Source organism: Phyllostomus discolor, chromosome 9 (genome assembly GCF_004126475.2).
Source record: "Phyllostomus discolor isolate MPI-MPIP mPhyDis1 chromosome 9, mPhyDis1.pri.v3, whole genome shotgun sequence".
NCBI lineage: Eukaryota > Metazoa > Chordata > Mammalia > Chiroptera > Phyllostomidae > Phyllostomus > Phyllostomus discolor.
Window position 1 is genome coordinate 60,864,658 of NC_040911.2, and position 27,738 is coordinate 60,892,395.

A 27,738-nucleotide genomic window follows, 5' to 3' on the forward strand; every position below is an offset into this window, starting at 1 on the left:
ATTTGCCAACCTTGTACAAACTGATTTATGGCACAGATACACCATCTGTAATAGAAAGGACTAACCTGTTTAAAGAATCAAAGATGAAATAAAGTTGTCTCTGTCTTGGGAATTGGCAATTTCAGGGCCAGAAGGAATGTCAAGCACAGGCTCACAACTTACTGAAGCCACATTATGGAGGATTCCAAGTATCCAGCAGGGAGGGGTCTTGGTCAAGTCAACTCTGACATCTGTGGTTTTATTTGGGAAGCAGATGGAGGCTTTTTGGCCTTTATCTGAGAGTATGAAACAGTATTTCTCTTTTCCTTTGCAATTCAAAGCCCATTGTCATTTTGTTAGTGTAGACAGTACATTGGAACACCCAGAAGTCTCCCCTATTCACCAAAATGGTGTCAGTGGAAGGCCTCACACTGACTACTTGAAAAGCTAGTAAGGTAAATAGACTGCACCACAGCATTGCAATAAGCTAGAAAGATCAATGGAGAGGAACTCAGCCACAAAAATTTAGCAAGATAATTGGATAGACAAAACCCCCCTCCTTTACCATACCTATAAGAACTGTGGGCTTGAACAGGAAGGGGAGACAGGAGTCCACCATTCTCCCAGATTGTGGCACTTGAATAAAATCTCCTTTTGCACCATCACCTGCCTCACAAGTCTGGCTTTTGTCTAGGTAGGCAAATGAACCTGCATTTTTTTCAATTATAATTATAATCCCTCCTATTCCTCTATCACTTTCTAAAAACTCACTGTATTTTGCTTTTCTTATCTCCCTTTTTTCTTCTATTTTAACCTCTCTTTCACCCACCAGGATTGTACAACAGTAGTAAATATATCCATAATGGGGCAAAAATTTGAGCTGGGGAACTCTTTTCCTACCATTGTCCTTTACATTTGAATAAAATTCTTCTTAGTCACTGGGTTTTTATCTTCCTGTCTCCATGTGTGCTTTGAATTAAAGAAACCTTTTAAAGGCAAGGTCTGGCCTACTGCCTGTTTTGTATAGTTCATGAGCTAAAAGCGGCATTTACATTTTTTTTGTTTATTCACATTTTACTTTTGACACTATCAAATATGTTCCAAAAGAACAGACTTTATCATCTGTAAAGGCATTTTTAAATTTTTGTTCAATTACAGTTGTTCCTATTTTCCCCTATTACTCTCCCCCACCTTACCCACTCACAACCTCCCACATTCAATCCTCCTTCCCCATTGTCTTTGTCCATGGGTCCTTCATACATGTTCCTTGATGACACTTTCCCTTCTTTCCACCATTGCCCACCTCCCCCATCCGCTCTGGTTACTGTCAGTTGTCATTTATTTCTATGTCTCTTGTTATATTTTGCTGGTTTGTTTGTTGATTAGGTTCCACATACAGGTGAGATCATATGGCATTTGTCTTTCACCACTTGGCTTCTTTCACTTAGCATAATGCTCTCCAGACCCATCCATGCTATCACAAAGGGTAGGAGTGCCTTCTTTTTTTCTGCTCCATAGTATTCCATTGTGTAAATGTGCCATAATTTTTTGATCCACTCATTTACTGATGGGCACTTAGGTTGCTTCCAGCACTTGGCTATTGTAAATTGTGCTGCTATGAACATTGGGGCACATAGGTTCCTTTGAACTCGTGTTTCAGAATTCTTAGAGTATACTCTAGAGTGGAATTGCCAGGTTAAAAAGCAGTTCCATTTTTAGTTTTTGGAGGAAATTTCCACTGTTTTTAGTTTCCTGGGGAAATTCCACATGGTGGCTGCAACCAGTCTGCATTCATACAAACAGTGTACTAGGGTTCTCTTTTCTCTACAACCTTGCCAGCACTTGTTGTTGATTTGTTTTTGATGGCCATTCTGACTGGTGTGAAATGGTATCTCATTATCATTTTCATTTGCATTTCTCTTATGGCTAGTGATAGTGAATATTCGTTTATATATCTCTGGGATCTTTGTATGTCCTCCTTGGAGCAGTGTCCATTCAGGCCCTTTGCCCATTTTTTTAACTGGATTTTTTGCCTTCCTGGAGTGGAGTTGTGTGAGTTGTTTATATACTTTGGAGATCAAACCCTTGTCTAAGGTGTCATTGGCAAATATGTTTTCCCATATAGTTGTTTCTCTTTTCTTTTTGCTAGTATTTTCTTTAGCTGTGCAGATGCTTTTTTAATTTGATTAAGTCCCATTTGTTTATTATCTCCTTTATGTCCCTTGCTGTAGGGGGCATATCAGTGAAAATATTGCTGCATGGAATATCTGATATTTTCCTGCCTATGTTCTTCTCTGGGACTTGGAAAAAATATTTCATGATATGTGAACATTAGAAAGAATTCACAGTCCACAAAAAAGTTTTATTGGGAGACAGCATCTTCACTTATTTAGAGTGGCCTATGCCTGCTTTCATCTACATGCAGAGATCAAGTGGCCTGCAAGGTCTAAAATATTGACTATGAAGGAAGCCCCACCAAAAAAAAAACTGGAATTATATTTTCAAGGGTGAGCCTCTTGTACTATAGGCTTCCCCTACAAGGTGAGTGTTCTAGGAACCAATCTGTATCATCGTACCAGCTGACATTGTTGTGAGAGGTTGCATTCAGCTTCGGTGAATTTTTTTGAAGAATCTCTTAACACGTTTAGCCATTTCATCATGGGTGATTCATAAACACACCTGCCCACACTGTGATGAGTGTTCAGAAGGCATGAGGTAGAGGTAGGGACACTGCATTTTGACAAGATTCTAGGTGGTGATGCTGGTCTGGAGGCCACATGTAGAGGGGCAAGCCTGAAGGGGTTGTGTTGGTTACTGGATTGATTCCCTTGTCTTCCTCAGCTTGAGTCACAACAGGGCCACCCTTATTCCAGTCCTAGCTGCCTCCTACTCCACCAGAAGCAGTGATGCTTAAACATTCTGGGACAGGGTGTCCACATCCTTGTCACTTATCCTGAGCCCAGGGGAATAACTCATTTGAATTACATTCTCAATTCTTTGGAAGGATGTTGGGCCAGAAATTGAAACAGCATCACTTTCTGAAAAACAGAAAGCCAAATATATTTTTTTCAATCATTATTTTCCCCAGATTAAGAGACTGTTTAATTCCCAATGAAATACAATGTTTATATTTCAAGACACCATATGAAAATGATGTCCAAGCTAAAAACCACAGGAAAAAATCAGGAAGAGCACACTCTGAGAAAATAGAAAGTATCTCTGTGGTAAGTTCTGAATTTGCTTATTATCAGCTGTGTGCATTTATACTTCTTGCAGTAGAACCACCTGGAGTTTCAAATTTGGATGATAATGATGTCAAAATTATCCCTTGCATCTGTTGGCTCCAACATTCTTCAGTGGCCAGCTGGTCATCAGGAACAAAAGTGATGACCAATATTCCATTGTCTGTGGCATAGGAGATAAGTAGTGTCCCACTGACCCTCTTTCCAAAAGCACTTTTAAGAGATTCTGGGAGCCTGGGTCTTGCTAAATGCCCCAACAATCCCTTCCAAAGAAGAATAAACTCTAAAGAAGAGCATATGCCAGTGCTGCTCTGGGATCTAGTTTCAGAGTTATTCCCAGTAAGAAAACTATTCCCAAAGAGTGTGGGAATAGTTTGAGTGTGGACTGAATGCTTCTCTGTCTCTCAGTGAGTGGGCTGGTTTTGAATGCAGATGAGCGGGGCCTGAAGTTTCCCAGTGAGGAGCCACTCCCTTCTCTCTTCCCACAGAGCTTGCTGCAGCCTTTGGCACCCACAGGCCTGTGAGTAAAAGTGAGATTTCTGAGTGATAGACTGAATTGTTGGTCCCCTTCACCCCAGGGTAAAGCTCCCTCCCTACAGCTGCTCTCCATGACTTCTTCACTCCCCAGAAAGCCCATCTGCCCAAGTTCAAGATATTATGAGTCAGTTCACTCAAAGTTGTCAAACCATCCTAAAGACCTGTTCTCAGCCACCAAAGGTCTTGCAGTAGTTGGTCTTCAACCCTGATGGAGCCAGACAGTGATGAAAACAAGCCATCTACCTGCTATGGCACATAGGAATTGCTGAAAGAACTCATTATTGTTTAGTAATAACTTGGATAGATAACAGTGGTTTGTTAATATTGATTGTTACCATAACTAAATATGGGGGAGATTTGTTACATAGCAGTAGATAACCAATTGTACTGGGACACTGCTCCACTCATCCATGTTGTAATGGAGGGTAGAGGGCCTGCATAGAGCAAGACACTTACTCTCTGACCCTTAGCAAAGAAAGTTTGCCAACCTCTTGCATCCAAAAAATTCCTCTGCTATCAAGATCTTATTGTCTTGCCTTCTGCATCTCAAATCAGATCTCTATTACACACCCTGGTTGAATACATGTAATAAGAACCTGTTCGCTTGTGAATTTTGTTTTTGGAGAAATACATGCACTGAGTTCAGGGGGCAGAAACATAGACCTTTCTAAGTTCAGAAGAGCCTCTGTTTCATAAAACTGATCAATATACTTTTATTAAAAACTTCAAAAACAGTCAGGTAAGAGAGATTTAAACTAGGCTCTCTTTTGCATAAGACTTAAAAGATTAGATTGTATATTATTAACCAAATTACTTTTCAACTCACCAATTTTCAATTGCCAAAAAATAAAAAATTGGAGCCCTTTAGTGATGAAATACATGATTGAGGTAGAAAATACAAGAAATATAGAGGAAAGTAAAAATCATTTGCTATACTTTAATGCAAAAATAATTTATATATATTTTTTTCCAAATTAGGTGTATAGATTTCCATAGCTTTCCATTCAACTGAGACATTAGTTATCATTCATTAAATATGCCTCTTATCCTAACAAAAATGTTCATGTTTCTACCTTAAAAATACATTTAGTTTTATAATACAGTGTTTTCATTGATGGATTTCTTACATTTAAACATTTAAAGTATCTATTAAAATATAATTTTGTTAAATAGCATCAAGATATCATTTCTTTTTTTCTTATTTTCCTTGCTAAATGTTGTGTTATCTTTATGTTTCACTTTCAAGTGTCTCTATATGCAATTAATGGAGCCAAGAACTTATCTCAGAGGAAATGTTTTCCAGATGTCAAAGCATATTTGATGGGTTTTAAATAACACTTTTAGATTACTTAGCTGCATTTTGAATATTGTCTTCAAGGAAAGAGCATTCCTTCAAATATGAATTATGTTTTCAATAAAAATATATCTGCTGTGAAGAAATTTTATACAGAAAATAAAGGAAGAGCCTAAAATGACATAAATTAACCTTGACAAAACAGTTCTAGAGGCTTCAATTTGATTAATTGAGATATTTCTGTATTCTTTTAACTCAGTTCTTTTTTTTTAAATTGTTGTTCAAGTACAGTTTCTGCCTTTTACCCCCAACCCAGTCCAAACCCCAACCCTCCCCATTTCCCTCCTGTTTCCATTCCCCACCTTGTTTTTGTCCATATTTCCTTTATACATCTTCCTGCAAACCCTTCCCCTTAAATCCCCAGAAATTCCCTCCCCTGACCTCGATGGTCACTGTCAGCCTGGTCTGTTTCTCAATGTCTTTGGTTTTATTTTGCTTGTTTGTTTTGTTGATTAGATTACTGTTAAAGGTGAGATTATATGGTATTTTTCTTTCATCACCTGGTTTATACAGCTTAGCATAATGCTTTCCAGTTCCATCCATGCTGTTGCAAAGGGTAGGAGCTTCTTCTTTCCTTCTGCTGCATAGAATTCCATTGTGTACCATAGTTTTTTTTTTAATTCATTCATTTACTGATGGGCACCTAGGTTGCTTCCAGCATTTTGCTATTGTAAATTATGCTGCTATGAACATTGGGGTGCATAGGTTCTTTTGGATTGGTGATTCAGGGTTCTTAGGATATAATCCTAGCAGTGGAATTGCTGGGTCAAAAGGCAGATCCATTTTTAGTTTTCTAAGAAAATTCCATACTGTTTTCCAAAGTGGTTGTACCAGTCTGCAATCCCACCAATAATGCATTAAGGTTCTCTTTTCTCCACAACCTCTCCAGCACTTGTTGTTTTTTGCTATGTTTATGATGGCTATTCTGACTGGTGTGAAGTGTATTTCATTGTGGTTTTTTAATTTGCATCTCTCTGATAGCTAGCTATACTGAGCATCTTTTCATGTGTCTATGGAGACTCTGTATGTCCCCTGTGGAAAAATGTCTGTTCAAGTCCTTTGCCCATTTTTTTAATTGGGTTGCTTGTCTTCTTAGAGTGGAGTCATGTGAGTTCTTTATATGGTGTTCTTTTTAGAGATTAAACCCTTGTCTGAGATATCATTGGCAAATATGTTTTCCCATATGGTTGGTTCTCTTTTTATTTTAATATTGTTTTCTTTAGCAGTGCAGAAGCTTTTTATTTTGATGAGATCCCATTTGTTTATTCTTTCCTTTATGTCCCTTGCTCTAGGGGACATATCAGTGAAAATATTGCTGCGTGAAATATCTGAGACTTTTCTGTCTATGTTCTCCTCTAGAACGTTAATAGTGTCACAGTTTATATTTAAGTCTTTCATCCATCTTAAATTAATTTTGTGTATGGTGTAAGTTGGTGCACAAGTTTCATTTTTTTTTTTTTGCATGTAGCTGTCCAGGTCTCCAAACACCATTTGTTGAAGAGGAAATTTTTACTCCATTTTATGTTGCTGCCTCCTTTGTCAAACATTAATTGAATGTAGAGACTTGGGTTTATTTCTGGGCTCTCTGTTCTGTTCCATTGGTCCATGTTCCTGTTTTTATGCCAGTACCAGGCTGTTTTGATTACAGTAGTCTTGTAATACAGTTTGGTATCAGGTATTGTGATCGCTCCTACTTTGCTCTTCTTTCTCAAAATTGCTGCAGCTACTTGGGGTCACTTGTGCTTCCATATGAATTTTTGAAGTGTTTGTTCTATGTCTGTGAAATATACCATTGGTACTTTAATAAGTACTGCATTGAATCTGTACATTGCTTTGGGTGGTATGGACATTTTGATGACATTAATTCTTCTGATCCATGAACACAGTGTATGTATCCATTTATTTGTGTCTTCCTTGATTTCTTTCTTCATTGTTGTGTAGTTTTCTGAGTAAAGCTCTTTTACCTCTTTGGTTAGGTTTATTCCTAGGTATTTTATTTTTCTTTTTGCTATATTGAAGGAATTTTTCTCTTGATTTCTGCTTCTGCTGTTTCATTGTTGGTGTACAGAAATGCCTTTGATTTCTGGATATTGACTTTGTATTCTGCTGTTTTGCCAAATTCATTTATTGGGTCAAGCAGTTTTTTGTCTGAGTCTATAGGATTCTTTATGTACAGTATCATGCCATCTGCAAACAGTGACAGTTTTGTTTCCTCCTTTCCGATTTGGATGCCTTTTATTCACTTTTCTTGTCTGATCACTGTGGCTAAAACTTCCAATACTATATTGAATAGAAGTGGTGAAAGTGGACATCCTTGTCTTGTTCCTGATCTTAGTGGAAAAGGTTTTAGTTTTTGCCCATTGAGTATGATGTTGGCTGTACATCTCTCATACATGGTCTTATTATGTTGAGGAATGCTCCTTCTACTCCCACTTTGCTGAGTGTTTTTATCACAAATGGGTTGCTGTATCTTATCAAACACTTTTTCTGCATCTATTGATATGATCATATGATTTTTGTCTTTCTTTTTTTTTTAAGATTTTATTTATTTATTTTTTTAGGGAGGGAAGAGGGGGAGAGAGAGAGAGGGAGTGAGAGAGAGAGAGAGAGAGAGAGAGAGAGAGAGAGAGAGAGAGAGAGAGGGAAAGACATCAATGTGCGGTTGCTGGGGGTTATGGCCTGAAACCCAGGAATGTACCCTGGCTGGGAATCGAACCTGGGACACTTCGGTTCCCAGCCCGCGCTCAATCCACTGAGCTATGCCAGCCAGGGCTTTGTCTTTCTTTTTGATTATGTGGTGTATTACACTTATTGATTTGCGAATATTGTACCATCCTTGCATTCCTTGGATGAATCCCACTTGGTCATTGTGTATGATCTTTTTAACGTATTGTTGGATGTGGTTTGCCAATATTTTGTTGAGGATTTTGGTGTCTATGTTCTTCAGCAATATTGGCCTAAAGTTTTTGTTCTTTGTTGTGTCTTTATCTGTTTTTTGGGATTAGGGTAATGCTGGCTTCATAAAAACAGTTTGGGAGTCTTCCATCATTTGGACTTTTTTGGATAGTCTGTGAAGGATAGGGGTTAGCTCTTCCTTAAATGCTTTGTAAAATTCTCCTGTGAAAATATCCAGTCATGGGCTTTTTTGTGCCAGGACTTTTCTGATTACTGCTTCAATTTCATAAGCTGTTATTGGTCTGTTTAGGCTTTCTGTTTCTTCTTCATTGAATTTTGGAAGTTTATATTTTTCTAGAAATTTGTCCATTTCACCTAGGTTTGCAAATTTCTTGGCATATAGTTTTTTGTAGTAACTTCTTACAGTCCTTTGTATTTCTGTGGTATCAGTTGTAATCTCTCCTCTTTCATTTCTTGTTGTGTTTATTTGGCTCCTCTCTCTTTTTTTCTTGATGAGCCTGCTTAATGGTTTGTCAATTTTGTTTATCTTTTCAATGAACCAGCTCCTGGATTCATTGATCCTTAGAATTGTGCTTTTATTCTCTATGTCATTTAATTCTGCTCTGATCTTAGTTATTTCCTTCCTTCTCCTTGCTGTGGGCTGTCTTTGTTGTTGTTCCTCGAGTTCTTGCAGGCATAGCATTAGGTTGTTTGTTTGAAATGTTTCTGTCTTTTTTAGTTAGGCCTATATCACTATTGACTTCTCTCTCAGGACTGCCTTCATTGTTTTCCATAAGTTTTGGATTGTTGCGAGTTCATTTTCATTTGTTTCCAGAACCTTTTGATTTTTTCCTTAATTTCATTCTTGACCCATTCATTGTTTAATAGCATGCTATTCAATCTCCATGATTTTGAGTGTTTGGGTTTTTTCCCTTGGGGTTGATTTGTAGTTCCAGTCCCTTGTGGTCAGAGACAATGCTTGGTATGATTTCAATTTTCTTGATTTTGTTAAGGCTTGTTTTGTGTCCTATCATGTGGTCTATCTTTGAAAATGTGCATTTGAAAAGGATATGTATTTAGCTTCTTTTGGATGAAAGTCTCTTTCTATATATATCAGTTAAATCTATTTCATCTTGGTCATTGTTCAATGTCACATCTTTGTTGATATTTTGTTTGGAAGATCTGTCCATTTTTGACAGTGGGGTACTAAAATCCCGTACTATAATTGTGCTGCTGTCAATATCTTTCTAGAAGTCCTCTAAGGTTTTCTTTATGTATTTGGGTGCTCCTATGTTAGGTGCATATGTATTTATAATATTTATGTCTTCTTGGTGGACTCATCCCTTGAGTATTATGAAATGACCTTCTGGGTCTCTCTTTATGGCCCTTTTTTGAAGTCTATTTTATCTGATATGAGTATTGCTACCCAGGCTTTTTTTTTCTGTCCATTTGCTTGGAAACTTTGTTTCCAACCCTTCACTTTCAGTCTGTGTAGATATTTTGTCTTGAGGTGCGTCTCTTGTAGGCAGCATATGTGTGGGCCATGCTTTCTTATCCATTAGGTTATTCTGTCTTTTGATTTCTGACTCCCTGTTCTTATGGTGTAAACTTTTATGGTAGAATACCTGTGATAGTCAGTGGTGCCTCCTCCTTGATCTTCCAAGGTCACTGGTCTTGGGCTTTCATGTATGTTGGCTCTGTGTTTATCTTTGTGTTTTGATTGTTGTTGAGTCTTTCTTTCGTGGGTCCTTCCGACTGGATGCTTAACTGAGGGTCACTCTGTCTACCACCTCTTGTATTTTGTTGTGCTTGTGTGGACAGGTTGTGTTGAAGCTGGTTCTTCCATGTGTGCAAGGCTTTGGAGATTCTCTCTTGCTCTTGTTCAGTTGATTGTTTTGGGTAATTTCTCCACTATTTAGTTGCATTTCCAAATAGGTCCTGGATTGAGGTTAGTGTGGCTTCCATTCCCTCCTTCACCTTCTGCTGTTGTTATCTGTTGGTTGTTCCTTTGTTGTTGGGTTTCCTCTTCGAACAGGTATCCTGGTGTTCACAGCTTCCACTTACTATTTTTTTGTGATCAGTTGTAGGGGGGAAGGCAAAATGTTTTAAGACAGCAAGAGTGTATTTTATAATATTTACAGTGTCAGCCCATAGAAAAGAGATAGGAAATCCTTTGGTTATGTTTGGTGTTAACCATGATATTCCACCCAACTAGCCATTTTTTAGAAAGGTTAGAGAAGGGTACCCTAGAAAGGGTAGAAGATAAGGCTCTTGTTGGGAAGGGAAGGATTGTGAGTTGGATCTAGAAACCAGTGAGGTTATGGAAGGTCATATTCTGAGGTAAGGTCAGAGTAAAAGATAAAAAATAGGTGTAGTGTGTGAGAGAATAGAGTTAACTACAATAGTAATAGAGTTCAGGAAACTGTGAAGTGGGCTAAGATCTGAGAGGGGTGCTGTATAGTGTTTACACTTGTATGGATCAGGTATTATTTACAATAATAATGGAGCAAAACCCTATGACAGAATCTATGTTATCTTGATAACAAGAATAGGAAATATGGGACCTAGAGTAGTGTGCTAATGGAACAAGTGAAGTGAAAGACAATAAATTAATAATACACTATGAAAGAGAGAACAAGGGAAACCAGTCAAACAATACAATTTAACCAGCCCAGCAAAGAAGACTAAACAGAAATAAAAGGAATACAAAAATACTAATAAAATAAAATATGTAAGAATAATGAAAAAATAATAATACAAATATTCAATAACTTGCAGGTTCTCTGTAGTAGCAAAGTGAAATATGTCTCACTGTCTCAGCTGTTGGGATGTCCCCTCTTTGGGTCCAACTGTAGTCTTTCCACAGTTTCAGGGTTTTTTTTGTCTCACTTGAGGTAATTAAAAATAAAAGAAAAAAAGAAGAAAGTAGGTAGAAGAGATAAAATTGGAAAGAAAGGAAGAATAAAACAAGAGAGAAGGGAAGAGAAGAAAAAGGAGTTGAAAGATAAAAAATAATACAAATAAAAAATAAACAGTTATTTGAAAAAAAAAAGCCTCTTGCTAGCTTCAAAATGGCTAAACCAGTTTTGCTGGTCTTCCTGGATGCTGAAGGCTGAGGGGTGTTTGGTTTTGCTTTTCTCCCTTCCTGATCAGCACTCAGTCTGTCTCCAGCCCAGCTCCCCAGCAGCCTCTCTTCCCTCATGTTCCACAGGTTCTGGTGCACACTCTCCCCTGGACTTTGGGTGTGGTCTCAGGGTCTTCCTCAGGACACACTCTCCCTGGGTTGCTGGTGTGTGCATTTGGCTGGGCACCTCCAGTCCTTCAGGTTCAGGTGCACACTATTTCCAGGGATAAAGGAGTGCACACAGGGCCTTGGTGCCATCTCAAGAGTGCCACGTGGCTGGGTGGGGAGGAGGCCGAAGAGGCTCCTGCAGGAGAATTCCCTAAACAGTGTCAGTTTTTTCACTTTTTCTTTTTGAGGAATTCCTCCTAGTCAAGCCTGCCACTCCATACAGAGGCCTGGCCTCTCACACAGCTCAATTCTCCAACCAGACCAGGGACTATCTGGGTTAGGATCTGTCCCAGACCAACTCTAAACTTTCCCCAGCCAGCATCCACCAACTCTGACTCCATGGGTGCTCACAGCCCCTGTGTGTTTGCCACTTAGTACTTATTCCCCTCTCTGTGACTTCAAGCAACCAGGTCTCTCCCAGTGCTGCTTAATCCTTGTTTGGCAGGGGAGGGAGCCATTGATCCGGCTCTCTCCCAAGAACCCTGTGGCATCCCAGGGGGATGGGGGATTGTGGGGCTGGGCTCCAGTCCTGGGGCTGCAGCTGCCCTGGTCCCTGTGCTAGTCTCAGGGACCTTATTGTCCTGAAACACTCTTCTTACCATCTGGTTTTTCAATGTCCTCTACAATTTTTGGTCTCCCATTTTCATATATGCTGAAGTACTGTTGGTTGTTTGCTCTGCTCCTCCATAGTTCAGCTGGGTTTTTCTCCTGTGTGTAGGGGGAAGTGGAATCCACTCCCTCCTACCATGTTATCATCTTCCTTATTAGGTTTAACTCAATAGTTCTTAATTGTGTAGTTCCATGAACTAAAATGGAGAAAACATTACATTCTTATTTTCACTAATCTCATCTTGAAACTTAGCAAATCCTCCCATTACTGAAAAAGAGTAAGGACCTGAGAAGTCAGCACTGAAATCATAGATACTTCATACCACACTACAATTTTTGCAAGTCTCTCAAAATAGTATTTACATTGATCACCACTCTGAAATTATGGTATTTAAGTGACAATGGATTTAAAATATCCATTAAAAAGCACTATGGATATCTGATCCATATCAAACATTTCTAATCATATATTTTATTCTTTTTGATATTTTTATAACTATATTTCAGTATGGTTGGTTATTTTTGTAATTCTGTGCATTTTTATCTTATGCATTTATTTAAAATATTATTCTGAGAACGTATCTACAGGCTTATGCTCTTTACCACAGCAGGGTCCATGGCACAAATGCCTGTTCACTTCTTACTTACCACCCATGACCTAAGCAAAGACCAACACATTCAGCCAGAAAGGGCTCTGTCCACAAGGCTGGGCCTCTGGGGTTATCTTGCTACTTTCCTCTGTGCTTCTTTTTTTCTCAGGAAACACTCTTGATAAAAGACACATCAAGACAAAAGACATATCAGGATACTTTAGTGAGAAGACCAAAGTGATGGTCCATGGATCTACAAGACACAGATTTCCCTTAGTCTCCATGTGGGCCACACTGGATCATCAACCCTAAGCAAGTTGCTGATCATCTATAAGCCAACTTTGGCTTATGCAAAGATGCACTGTGTTGACAGATACAAAACTCCATTTAATGGTGGACAATTATTGGTATCATTTGCTGCCTCATATGATAAAACCTCCAGTAATATGGAAGGAAGGCTCAGAGAGGTATTTCTTGGCCTTCACACTTGATTAAATAGGTGAATATAATTTCATCTTTTCTTAATAATTTGAATGAGATACAGTCCACATAACATATAGTTCCCTCATTTAAAGTATTCAGTTAAAATGCTTTCAGTATATTTACAGAGTAGTGCAAACCATCACCACAAGCAATTTTAGAACATTTTTATCAGTCTGAAAGAAGCCCATACTTATTAACAGTCATGCCCCAACACCCTAAACTCTCAGTTTGTAGGCAATTAGTAATCTACTTTCTATCTCTTTAGATTTCCATATTCTGAACATTTTCTGGAAATGGGATTATACAATATGTGGTCTTTTGTTACTGGCTTCTTTCATTTTGCATGTTTCCAAAGTTTACCCATATTGGTACATCAGAGCTTCATGTCTTTTCATTTTCAAATAACATTCTCTTGTATGGATGGATATACCACATTTTATTTACACATTCATCAAGTGATGGACATCTGGGTTATTTCCACTGTTTAGCTATTAAGAATAATTCTATTATGAACATTTGTGTACAGATTTTTGCGTGAACATGTACCCTAATACATCTTGGGTATGTACCTAGAAGAATTACTGGATTATATGGTACCCGTAAGTTTAAAATTCTGAGGAATTGTTAAACTGATTTCCAAAGCAACTGTACTAGCACCATATGAGAGTTCCAGGTTTTTTACAACCTTGCCAACACTTGTTATTACCTGTCCTTTTTATTCTATCCATCAGAGTGGGAGTGAGATGATATATCATTACAGTTTTGATTTATATTTCCTTGATGACTAACAACATTGAGCATTATTTCTTGTGCCTAATGGCCATTTGTGTATCTTCTTTAGAGAAATGTCTATTCATATCCTTTACTCATATTTTAATAGTTATCTGTTTATTATTCAGTTACAATATTTCTTTACATATTCTGGAGACTCCTATCTATGCATGATTTACAAATGTTTTTCCCATTCTATGTATGGGCTATTTTTTCACTTTTAAGCACAATGTGTTTTAACTTTGATAATATTCTATTTATGTTTTCTTTTGTTTCATTGAAGGCGATGAAGATTTATACCCTTGTTTTCTTCTAAGACTTTTCTAGTTTTAGCTCTTACATTTAGACCTCTTAATGCAGTTTGAGTTAATTTTTGTGTGTGAGACAAAGTAGGAATCCACCTGTACCTCATGTGAATATCCAGTTATCCCAGTACCATTTGCTGAAGAGACTATTCTTTCCCCCATTTAATTATCTTGGCTCCCTTGTGGAAACTGACCAAACATGTGAGAGTTTGTTTTTGGATTCTCAATCCTATGGCATTGATTTATTTCCATCCTTATGCCAGTCCCTTCCTGTTTTGATTCTTGTAACTTTTGTAGCAAATTGTTAAAACAGCAAATGTGAGTTCTCCAATTTTGTTTATATTTCCCAAGATTGTTTTGATTATTTGAAGACCCTTGAGTTTCTATGTAATTTTAGGATCAGCTGAAAATTTCTACAGAGAAATCAGCAGATATTTTGATAGGGATTGCCATGAATCTGTAAATCAAATCTGGGACTCAACCATAAACATAGGATGTCTTTTCACTTATTTGAGCCTTTATATTTATTTTTAAAAATATTTTAGTTATTTATTTTTGAGAGAGGATAGGGGAAAGAGAAAGAGAAAGAGAAAGAGAGAGAAACATCGATGTGATAGAAAAACATGGATAGACTACCTCTAGCACACATCCCAGCTGGAGACCAAATCCACAATCCAGGCATGTGACCTGACCTGGAATTGAACCTGTGACCTTTTGCTATGTGGAATGATTCCCAACCAACTGAGCCCCATTGGTCAGGGCTATTTAGGCATTTTTAAATTTCTTTCAACATTGTCTTGTAATTTTGTAGGTATACAATTTACATTTCTTTTGTTAAGTTTATTCCTTAGTAGTTTATTTTTCTGATGCTGTTGTAAATGAGGTTTCTAAAATTTCATTTTTAGTTTGTGCATTATTACTATATGAAATACAATTGATTTTTGTATACTGATTTTGTATGCTACAACTGCTAAACTTGCTTACTCATTTTTTTATAGCTGTAAATATTTTCTTAGGATTTTCTACATATAAACAAGAAATGTCTTCAATGGATAGAAATCATTTCATTATTTTCCTTCCCAGCATAGATGCTTTTTATTTCATTTCCATTCTTACTTAAATGCCCTGGCTAGAATCTCCAGTACACTGTTAAATAGAAGTAACAAGAGCAGACATCTTTGTCTTGTTTCTGATCTCAGAGGAAAAGTTATCATTCTTTCACCATTAAATATGATATCAGGTGTGGGTTTTTAGCAAATGCAACACATTTCCTTTTACAAAGAATGAGTCAAAAAAGGACTGTCAATTTTTACCTTGCTTTTTGAAGAAAGCCTGCATGAGGTCCAAAATTTAGTAAAATATTTGCTCTGCTATACTGATATAATGCTGTTTATTGAATAACATTTGCTCACCACGAATTTTATTTTTCCACCCTTGCATTCATATATTGCTGCATAGCTACAGAGATTAAATTTTTTGTGTGAATTTTTTTTTTAGATTTTATTTATTTATTTTTAGGGAGGGAAGGAAGGGGGGGGGAGAGAGAGAGAGAGAGAGGGAGAGAGAGAGAGAGAGACATCAATGTGCAGTTGCTGGGGGTTATGACCTGCAACCCAGGAATGTACCCTGGCTGGGAATCGAACCTGGGACACTTTGGTTCCCAGCCCGCGCTCAATCCACTGAGCTACGCCAGCCAGGGCTAAATTTTTTGTGTGAATTTTAGTAGTTATTGCTTATAAATGCAATATTTTAATCTTTTAAATAGATTTAAAATATTTCCCTTCTTTCTAATATCTAACTTATTATAATTAACAGCAAGGTTAAAAATAATATTGATATATTTATTAGCCAAGTACTAATAATGGTGATAATATGTAATTTTAACACTCCTTTTAATGTTTTTTCCTTTTTATTATTTTAAGATTTTATTTATTTTTAGAGAGGAGGGAAAGAATGGAGAGAGGGAGAGAAACATTAATGGGGGTTGCCTATCATGCTACCCCTACTGGGTACCTGGCCTGAAAGCCAGCCATGTGCCCTGACTGGAAATTGAACCAGCAACCCTTTGGTTCACAGGTCAGCACTGCATAGCATGCATCCTTTAGCACACATCCCATCCAGGGACTAAGTCCACAATCCAGGCACTGAGCCATGCCAGCCAGGGCTATTTTTTAATTTTTTAAGTGTGTTTCATTGATTATGCTATTATAGTTGTCTCATTCTTTCCCCTATATTTTCCTCTACCCTACATCTCACTTCCCACCAGCATTCCCCGACTCTTTAGTTCATGTCCATGGGTCATACATATAAGTTATGTGGGTTCTACATTTCCTATACTATTCCTAACCTCCTCCTGTTTATTTTCTACCAACCATTTATGCTTCTCATTCCCTTTACCTTTTCCTCCATTCTCCTCCCCTCCTCCCAACTGATAACCCTCCATGTGATCTCCATTCTGTGGTTCTGTTCCTGTTCTAGTTGTTTGCTTAGTTTGTTTTTGTTTTTTTTAGGTTTGGTTGTTGATAGTTGTGAGTTTGTTATCATTTTACTGTTCATATTTTTGATCACCTTCTTTTTCTTTGATAAGTCCCTCTAACATTTCATATAGTAAGGGTTTGGTGATGATAAACTCCTTTAACTTGACCTCATCTGGGAATCACTTTAACTCCCTTTCCATTCTAAATGATAGTTTTGCTGGATAGAGTAACCTTGGATATAGGTACTTGCCTTTAATAACTTTGAATAGTTCTTTCCAGCCCCTTCTTTTCTTTTGGAAATTTTTCTTTTGAGAGATCAGCTGATAGTCTTATGAGAATTCCTTTGCAGGTAACCATCTCCTTTTCTCTTACTGCTTTTAAGATTCTCTCTTTATGTTCAATCTTGGGTAATATAATTATGACGTGCCTTGGTGTGTGCTTCCTGGATCCAACTTCTTTGGGACTCTCTGAGCTTCCTAGACTTCCTGGAAGTCTATTTCCTTTGCCATATTTGGAAGTTCTCCTTTGTTGTTTGTTCGAATAAGTTTTCAATTTCTTGCTCTTCCTCTTCTCTTTCTGACACCCCTATGGTTCAGATGTTGGAACGTTTAAAGTGGTCTCAGAGGTTCCTAAGCCTTTCCTCATTTTTTTTTAATTCTTGTTTCTTCATTCTATTCTGGTTGAATGTTTATTTCTTCCTTCTGCTCCAGATCATTGATTTGAGTTCCAGTTTCCTTTCCTTACTGTTGGCTCCCTGTATATTTTGCTTTATTTCACTTTGCTTAGCCTTCACTTTCTTCTTTATTTTGTGACCATATGCAACCATTTCTGTGAGTATCCTGATTACCGGTGTTTTGAATTCTACATCTGATAGGTTGGCTATATCTTCATTGCTTAGTTCTATTTTTGGAGCTTTCATCTGTCCTTTCACTTGAGATATATATATATATCTTTGTCTCAGGGCATCTGTTATGTTGTAAGGAGTGGAGCCTTAAGTGTTTGCCCGGGTGAGGCAACCCAGGTCGCTACATTGTAGTGCTGTATGTGGGACAGAAGTCAGAGAGGGAGCAATGCCTCTTGCTAACTTGCCCCACTCTGGCCATCTATCAGTCACTACCCACTACCCACAAGCAAATTGTACCCTTCTGGTACTGATTCTGGTTTGTTTGTTTGTTTGTTTGTTTGTTTGTTTATGTCCTAGGACCCTGTGTGTCTCTCCAATGACCTGCCCTGTGAGGTTGAAAGATTCTCTAGCCACCACAACCCCCGCAGAATTTTACAGCCAAAGGTTTTGAGGCTTTCTTTCCCCATTCTGGAACCCTGGAACCCTAGAATCCTGGGTTGTATGGTCTGTCTTATCCCCCAGTTTTCCCTCCTGGTTTATCTGCATTCCATGTGAGACCACCACCCATTGCCTCTCCTGCCTGATCCTCCAGCCACTACCTTGCCATGCATCCTCTGCACCCTGGCTTCCCATCCCTGTCCCTCCTACCAGTCAGGATGAATATTTCTTCTTTAACTTCTTGATTGTCAGACTTCCATATGGTTGGATTTTCTGGCAGTTTTGGTTGCATTTTGTTTTTAAATTTGTTGCTTTCCTTCTTTTGATTGTGCAGTGAGGCAAAATGTATCTACTTATGCCTCTACCTTGGCTTGAAGTGCCTACTATTTTCTTTATAGATCCTGATCACAGCTTTGATAATCATTATCCTAAAAACAACAATTGATTTAAAAAAGTGTATTTTGAATCCAAGATGGGGACACACATGTGCCCCTACTGATGGCTTCCTTGAGGTGACATTATCTGGCTCTATGTGTATACCAGCACTATCCAATAGTAATTTTTGTGATGATCAAATTTTCTCTCTGTGTACTGTCCAGTTTAGTAGTCACTAGCCTTTTGGGCACTACATGTGGCCCTGAGAGAGAGGAAATGATTTTTAATTTTACATTTAATAAGTCTAAGTTACAATAACCATAGATGATTAATAGACAGTATTCTCAATTTTTACCTGTCTCATCCCTAAATATTAGTGACAGCAATTTCCATCCAAGAGGCTGGAACTTCTATCACACCAACAACTGGTAGTTAGTCATGTATCTCAACAATTCTGGTGTCCTTAGCACCAAGAATTTTGTATTTTGGGGGGTGGGTTTTCTTTACATCCATGGTAAAGGCTCATATTCTGAGCCAACATGCATTTCAGTGCAGGTGCGTGGCCCACATGCCTGGAAGAGAAATAAAATGTGAAGCAGTGGTCTGCATCAGGGAACCTAGGAGTTAACAAGTCTAAGAGCAAGTGTTTGTGTTGAAACTAAAAAGTTTTTGTTAAATCCCTTAAAAGAAGAGCTGCCTTCCACACTTGAGAATGCTTTTTGGTTAAGGTGTATCTGGGACCAGGAAGTTGTCCTGGGGTTCTTTTCTGTATTTGGACTCCTCTTCATCTCTATTTTAACAATGTTCATATATGTTTGCCTTCAGTACAAATGGCTGGGTAGCTGGTTTAGCCTCTTTCACAGACTTCAAACAGAAACCCCCACCTGAATACCAGACTTCCTGGCTAGATAGATCCAAGTGACCCCAGAAGCTGTTCATAAAGTCTTCACCAGTAGTAACAACTATTTGTTGAATAGTTGCTGTGTTCTAAGAAAGATAATAATCACCATGTGTGTGTTTTCTAACTTCCACATCAACCCTGTAAATTATATACTATATCTTCTGTTTTGAGGTGAGAAAAACCAGAGTTGCTTAATCAAGTTCTAGCAACAGGTAAAATCAGAGCTCAAACACATTTTACGTACTAGTTCTTTCATCCTAATGTAGGCTGAAGAATCTTAGTTTCACCACTTACTACCTGTGTGGCCTTGGGAAGTCATTTATCCTTTCTGATCTTCAGTTTCCACATATGGAAAAGGAAGAATTAACAATGGATGCCACTAGGGCAGATGAAAAGGGAGCTTCCTGGGGACCAGGGTCCAGGGCTGCTTCCCTGGCTGTCTTCAATTCCTTTCCTGTTTCTTCTGGATCCTTCAGCTTCATTTGCTCCTTAATTTTTTCACATCTGCTTATTGGTCTCCACTAAAGACAGGAACTGTGCTTGGTGTTAAACACAATCAGTGGCCAAATTTAATTTCTAGAGACCAAACTGTAACCTTTTTTAGCTAAAATTTGCTGAGAGTTTACTACGGCTCAACTGTTCTAAATGTTTTACATGTATAACTCATTTAATCCTCATAATAACACTATGGAGGGGTGACTGTAATGGGTGTTACTCACACAGTTGAGGAAACTTAGGCACAGACAGGCTGGGTTACTTGCTAAATATGACACAACTTATAAATGAGAGAGCTGGATTTAAATCCAGCCAAAGTGGCTTCAAAGCTCATACTCCTAACTTTAAGGTTCTGAGGTCCCCAATCTCGTGTTTGCAGGTTAACATGAAAACATCACACAAAAGGGGGACACAAAAAATCATATAAAACAAGCACTCAAATAACTCTATCTGTGCACACAATATGCTGTGTGGGAATACAAAGATGTATAAGAACAATGTTTCACCCCTAGCAAAGGCTAGCGAAGAGCCTAAGGCTAGTGAAGGCTAGCGAAAAGCCTAAGTATGCGGCAACTTATAAAGCAGGGAAGGTGAGATAAGTGCTAAAGTGTTGATACAAAGTTCTATGAACTCACAGAGAGATCAGCTCTGGTGTAGTCACTGTGAAACCCTTTCTAATTGTTTCTCATTAACACCTATGCCTTGAAAGAAGGTTCAGATTTTAATATCTGGAGAAGACATAAAGATAAGAATGTTCCTGGCGGAGGAAAAGATAGGAGCTTTGGGATGAAGGTGAGACAGCATGAAGTATTTCTCCCACAGTCAACAGGGTCCCCTCTTGCTAGGACTTCCAGCATACATGAGGACCAATGGGATACCAGGCTTTTAAATGTATGAGTGGGGTCAGATACCAGGTCCAAACCACAGCCCAGAACTGTGAGTGCAAATATCCTATTTTGTAGCCACAGAGTAGAAGCAGAGTGAGCAAGCATCTTCAGCATGACAAGGCTGAGTGGGGAGGCAGTGGAAGCAGCTTGGGCTCCCTCAGCAGCATGTGAGGCTTGTGAGGATTCAGGGGCTGTCAGCAGGAATGAAGAGCCAGAAAGAATAGAAGCCGAGAAAAGAGTTATCTTACAGAAGCAGTGATAAGGGCAAAGATAAGACAGAGAAACAGATGAAGTCTGAAGGTAATGATTTCAAATGGGGTGGCTCAAATGTTGATACAGGAAAAAAATGATTTCAGTGTACTTTCTGGGCAACCAACTCCCAGTCTTCTTTGATATCAATATCATTACAAAGGGAATGTGTTAATTTGGCAAAGGGTGGAAGTAAAAAGACAAGTGAAGGCCATAGGCAAAACCTTGAGGACTGACCCCCTTCATTGGGCAGAAGGGTGAGAGAGGCCACCCTAGGTGGGAGAAGAAGAGGAGGGGCAGAAGGGAAGATGTTTCAGGACATACAGGAGGAAGAAATTTGGTAATAGTGAGGACTCAAGAGTACAAAGAGCATAGAGGTGTCTAGAAAGATGAAAACTAAAAACAAGTTATTGGTTTCAGTATTTAGGAAACAGTTTTATTTAAAGGACCATTCCAGTAAGACAGGCTTGGGCTGGTGAACTTTGATGAGGGTGGTGGGCTCAAGGGAAGGCCAAGGAGAGGGAGCTAGTGCACCATCCACATAGAGGGAGAGGGAGTGGCCCATCTTGTGCAAGAAGTGCAGACAAGATGTGGGTATTTTAAAGCATGCAAAAAAAGCTTCAAAGTGATGTTTGGAGAAGGGCAGGGATTGACAAGGATTGTCCCAGAAAGCAGGGATGATGTGCACTGAGGGCTACAGGTAAAGTTTGAAGGGTGGGAAAGGTCAAATGGGTGTGTCTACCCATCCTTTTGCAGAGTAATCCACCCATGGTCAATGCTCCACTCAATTTACTTGTTGCCATGGTTTCTTTCCACATGGAAACATCCAACACTTCTTCATGTTGGGTTGGCCCAAGTATCACAGGCATCATTGAGTTATCATGTGAACTCAGCTACTAGGACTGTTCTCAAACTTCTAATCTTTTATTTCTTTTTCTTTCAACAATCAGTAATAGACATAAGGAGACCAGAATAGGATGTGCCATCAAAGACAGTTGTGGTGAAACTAGAACATGTTCAAAAAGTGAACCAGCATGGCATGGGGAAAAACCAGATGCTTGAATGTCCAACAACTTCTTTTAGGGCCAGCAGGCTCAGGATGGCCCCATCCTTTGTTTAATGCTTTTCTGTCTCAGTCTTGAAATTCTTAATTAATTTGGAACCAGGGTGTCCTGTTCCCTTTCTTGTGTCATGCACGCAGACAATGTCCCTCATTTCTGATATCTTTCAGCAATGTCTCAGTGGGTTCCTGACCACATCTGCAGGCCTCAGAGCTGGCTGCACTTGATGCAGGCTTCAATGAGCAGGTTGTGCACAGGAGTCATGACCCTTAACTCAGCCCAGGCAGCCAGTCAAGGTCAGGCCAGCACCTGCCCTACTTCCACTGGGAACAGCCTGACACTCCAGTCTGGTGGTCTTCCCTTCCTCTTTCTAAAGGAGCAGTTCTGGGGTGCTTCAGACCTGTTCTTCCAGTTTCCATGAGGGAGCTGGGGAAGTTTTCCCAGGATCTTGCAGAGTTCAGAGGGATCTTTTGAAGCTCTATGGGTCCCAGCATTCAGTTTCAAGCATCAGGGAGTGCAGGAAGGGGCCAATTACCTACCTCTTTTCACTTTTACAGTGTCTACAACCTGTTCCTCACCACACGTTGGCTCAGTCCAGCCAACAAGTGCTTGTCCTTCTCTCATGAGGATGCCAGCACACTTTCCCGCTCAAAAGTCTGGGTTTTTAGGACCAGCGAGGCAAGACCTTGGGTAGGCCAAGGAATAGGTATGGTTTCCCGGAGTAGCCTTGAATGCCCCAGGGCCTAGGCAGTCCCAACACTCTTAAGTCTTTTCAGCCCAAGTTTGGAGATCTCCAATTTCTTTAGCTTTGTTTACAGTTCAACAGCGCCGCCTCCTGGTGCTTTGCGGTGGGTGACCATAGCAAAGAGGGATGGCAAGGGGTGTTACAAAAAATTATAATGCATTTACCACTGTCTGCAACTCAGCTACATTTTGGACCCACCCCTCTGCATTCTTGTTAAGTGAATAAGTAGAAAGCATGGCGAAAATGACAGAGTCTCATCTTCTCCCAGCTCGCCCCACCCTGCCAGTCCACAAGGGCCACCGCTTTTCAATGCCCTTTGCCACACAAGTAACATTTATATGCACCTCTGTTTCGGTCTGATCTTTAAGCCAAAAGAAAAAAAAAATCTTTAGCAGACCCGAGTGGGATCCCCTGGGAGCCTGCGGCGCCTGCCAGCTAGGGCTCCCGTGCTCCCATTTGACTGTTCTAGATGAACTATCCCTTTGTGAGCCTGGACAAAAGCAGACCAGACTGGCTGATACACTCCCGAAAATGTCCGACCCTACCGGCTGGACAGGAATTTGGCTGCTACTGCTTCTGCAGGGTGACCTCGAGGCCCTGACAGTATTCCCGAGACTTTCCTTAAGCGACTAGAGGATGTCTGACCTTGGCTGCTCGCTCTTAGGGACTCATGTGTCCCTGGTTGTGAGCAGGGGTCGCCCGCGTTAGGGTGTTAGTCTAATTCTCTCTCTTTTGCCCATTGTCTCCCCAGCCACACCCCTGTTTTCTGGGACCTAGCACACTCCTGTTTTCAAAACTAAGACAGCTCTCTCCTTGCAATCGCGTCTTCGGGGAAGTCCACCTGCTAGACAACCCCTCCCGAAGTCCTCCTTTTGGCGGATACTTTCTTCCAGGTCCTGGACACTACTTTCCCCCATACTTCATTCAAAGCCCTCTCCTCTCCTCTTCTTCCCAGAGCTCTGCAATACAAGCTGTCTTTGAAAATGGTGATAACAGCACACTTACTAAGAAAAAGAAAGAAAACCAAGAGATTAAGATCGGTTCCGAGCCTGGGAGCCCCAATGAGGGGGTGGAAGTATCCCCCTGCTGACAAAATTGGTGTCTGCGCCGGGCAGCACTGGCCAGGGACCGCCCAGTGTCCTGGCCGGATTTACTCATCCCCGAGAGGGGATCCCAAACTTTAGGGCGGGCACAAGGCTTCCAAAGAACTCAGTAATCCAAAAACGCTGCCTCAGCCCTTCCCATCATGCACTTCCTTCCTTTCCCCGAAACTTCAGGAGGGAGGGCTGCGTTCTTATAAATTCTGGCCCTTACCCAAGGGCAAATCAAAGGCAGCTTTGCCGGGTTTGTGCTCACTGGCCCTAAGCTTCTACTCTGGGACAGACACGGAAGCCTGTAGCCGCCAGCGCCCCGAGCCTTTCAGAACCCGTCGGATTCGGACCTGGTCGCCGGGACTGTGCTCTCCCCCGCGCATGACCGTGGAGTGCCCGAACAGCATGATGCAGGTCCTGCTCTTCAGCGTGTTGGGTCCCGCTGCCCTGGGACTCCCGGCGCTCCCAGAGCCACAGCCCCACGGCAGCCAGTGCATTCAACAGGACTGCTACTCGCTCTTCCGGGGCCCTACGCCCTTCCCCACCGCCAGCCTTGCCTGCGAACGCCTGCAGGGCCACCTGATGACTGTGCGCTCCTCAGTGGCAGCTGATGTCATCTCCCTGCTACTGAGCGGCGACGGAGGCCACAGCTCTCGCCTCTGGATTGGCCTGAAGCTTCCATCCGGCTGCAGCAACCTAGGGCAACTAGGTCCCTTGCGTGGCTTCCAGTGGGTTACCGGCGACAACCAGACCAGCTACAGCAGGTGGGCTCGGCTTCCTCCTGAGCCTCTCTGCGGTCCCTTGTGCGTCTTGGTCTCCGCGTCCGGGTCTCCCGAGCCCGGTGAGCAGGTGTGGGAGGAGGAACAGTGCTTGGTGAAGGCCGACGGCTTCCTCTGCGAGTTCCACTTCCCAGCATCTTGCAGGCCTCTAACTGTGGAGCACGGAGCAACGGCGGCCGCCAGCGTCTCTATCTCTTACAGCACCCCGTTCGGTGCCCGAGGCACAGACTTTCAGGCGCTGCCAGTTGGTAGCTCCGCCGCGGTATCGCCCTTTGGAGTGGAGCTGGTGTGTGAGCTGAGAGCAGGAGATGCTGAGGCCCGCTGGGGCCGAGAGGTGCAGGGCCCCTGGGACTGCAGCGTGGAGAACGGAGGCTGCCAGCACGTGTGCAACCGGAACGCCGGGGTGTTGCGCTGCCTCTGCCCAGCAGACACCGCCACTCAGGAGGACCGGCGCTCTTGTGCAGCGCCTGGGGAGCACTCCTGCGACAAGCTCTGTGAGCACTTCTGCTTCCGAAACCCGGAAGTGCCCGGCTCCTACTCTTGCATGTGCGAAACTGGCTACAAGCTGGCTTCGGATCAGCACCAGTGTGAGGATGTAGACGACTGTATGCAAGTGCCAAGTCCATGTCAGCAGGTCTGTGTCAACAATCAGGGAGGCTTCGAGTGCCATTGCCATCCTGGCTACTACATGGTGGACGGTGAGTGCGTGGAGTCAGTGGACCCGTGCATCGGGACTAACTGCGAGTACCAGTGCCAGCCCTTGAGCAAAACTGATTACCGCTGTGTCTGCGCAGAGGGTTTCGCGCCCAACCCCCAAGCACCACACAGGTGCCAAATGTTCTGCAACCAGTCTTCATGCACAGCCGACTGCGACCCTAACAAGCCCGACAGCTGCCAGTGCCCTGAGGGCTACATTTTGGACGAAGGATTCATGTGCACAGACATCGATGAGTGTGACAATGGCAACTGTCCAGGTGCATTTTCGTGCAGAAACCTCCCTGGCTCCTATGAGTGCATCTGCGGGCCTGACTCGTCCCAGGCTGGCACCGATTGTGACCTCACCAACATGAGCAACGCTAGTGGTGATGAGGGCGGCTCCGGGGACCACCCCATCAGCGCAACTCCTGGCACCACCTCAAACCCGTCGCCTGCAGGGTCTGGACATTCGGGTGTGCTTACTGGCATCTCCATCTTGAGCTTGTCTTTAGTGGTGGCGCTTTTGGCACTCCTCTGCCACCTGCGTAAGAAGCAAGGCTCCATGCAGGCCGAGCTGGAGTACAAGTGTGAGGTCCCTGACAAGGAAGTGGTGTTGCAGCACGTGAACACGGAGCAGGCGCCTCAAAAACTCTGAGAGGGCCTCACTTCCTGTCCCCACGGTGTTGGCTTGGCCTTTTCTTCCCTCCTGTCACTCATTCCACTGCCTCATCCTCCAGCCTTACTCCCTGGCTACCCCAAATCATCTTAACTGGCATCAAAACTAGAGGAAGACTAGACAAGACTGACCCCCTACTCTTTCTTTTGATGATTCTAGGAATAACTTATTACGGGGTTACTTTCATGATATCACCAGACTAGTGGGCAGAGATGGTAATTTTACAATGAAGATGCAGATTGCATAATGTCCCATACCTTCAGTGGGGCAAGATGAGCATTATTGGTCAGTGGCCTTTGGGCAGACTGCGATAGGATGGACTAGTAAGTGTAATTTTGTGATGGATGATGACTAAGATATTTATTGAAGACTTTTTCTTTTTTTCCTATCTTCATGACCACTTTGAGTCCCTTCCTTCTTCTTTTTGTCTCACCTTTCCTAGCTATATATTTATATACTCCCACTTGTCATGTGGTAACTATCTCGGTGAGTTCTTTTCAGCCTTTTGCATTTATAAAGCCAAGCCTCATTTTCCCCTCTCATTCCTACCAATTTTCCCTTCCCAGAAACTGGACCCACCCACCTCAGTCACTCTACCTGTGTCTGACACTACTACTCCTACCTGTCTGCCTAGGCAGAACTCATGTGTGACACAGAGGGAATAAAACAACACTAAAAACAAGAATATTGGGCATTTGTTCTTTCACTTGGTTTGTTCATTTATCCTAAAGTTTCATGCTTCCACAGTGATATCATTTGGCAAAGGTTAGGATGTGAGAGGCATTTGTTAAATTAATGTTGCTGAGATGTCATAGAAATTAAACCCAAGGAGTTTTTGTTCTTATTTTTTAAGCAGTGAGCCTGGGTTGTATTACTGTTGTTGCTTTGATTTGGACTGAAATGTAGTAATTGTTAAGATTCATATGCAGTTTCTTTGTTATTATTAATATTTGTATTTTTTTAGTTACTTTTTAACAATGTTGAAAAGCTCACCTGGTTGCTCTAGATTGAAAAAAAAGGAAACACTTCCCAGGAGATAGTTTAAGAAAGTTTTAAGCTGCATGATTCATGCCAATTACCATTTTGACTCTCACTGTTTTTGTAGTTTGTGGCCAAAGTAAACCCAGCTTTATTGTTTTGGGGGATTTGAGTATTTGGGAATTGAACCTGGAAGTTACCCAATTTAGGGCCTCACCTTGACCAGGCCCTTGAGAATTTCTCACACTTTAGAGGGGTCTTTTAACCCCATTCACTTGGAACTTGCTTCCCAACAAGAAGTGAGGACTATCTCCTTCTTCCCCCAGAAACTGGTTAGAAATGTAGAAACTTGAGCTCCATCCCACCTACTCCATGAAAATCTGAATTTTAACAAGATCTATTGGGGGGCTATCTGCCCAGTATAGTATGAGGAGAACTGTTCCATACAGTTTCTAGCTTCTGGAATACACTAAATATGTATCAGTAATAAGTACCAGGCCAAATTAGGCCTTTTATTACCAAGAAACTGAGGAATTTTTATTTCATAGCTTTGCTTTCCAGTAGGGAAAAAAAAACTTGGTGCATCCCTTTAGACATTGCTAAACAGTGTTTTGGTTCAACTAAGCTAGGAATGAAATCATGAATGGAAGAAAAAGTGTATCTTTTGTGACACAAAGATTTTCCTCTGCTATTTTGTAAACTCAGCACATTTGTATATAATTATTTATTTATTAAAGATAAACTAGAATACAGGAGAAACCCTTGTTTATGACATCACATGCAGAAAATAAATAAATAACAGTTTGTTCTTGGGTTGTGTGTCTGTCCACCTCCACTCTCCCAACCCCCCAGTTTACATCATTAAAACAAGGTTATTGAATAGTGCAAATACCATGGATTTCATTTAAAGGCTGCTCCACACCCATTACTAGACTGCATCTGCTCATGGCATCATCTCTGACTTCCAAAGATTTTTTTTCAGAGGTAAT

At 41.0% G+C, this 27,738-nt stretch overlaps 1 protein-coding gene across 1 annotated transcript; it reads left to right on the forward strand.

The window, feature by feature from the left end:
* The first annotated feature begins 23,780 nt into the window (after positions 1-23,780).
* On the forward strand, positions 23,781-27,393 carry THBD (thrombomodulin). The gene has a single exon (XM_028524538.2). It carries the CDS (start codon positions 24,002-24,004, stop codon positions 25,748-25,750), a length of 1,749 nt encoding a protein of 582 aa, XP_028380339.1. The 5' UTR covers positions 23,781-24,001; the 3' UTR covers positions 25,751-27,393.
* Positions 27,394-27,738: the final 345 nt, after the last annotated feature.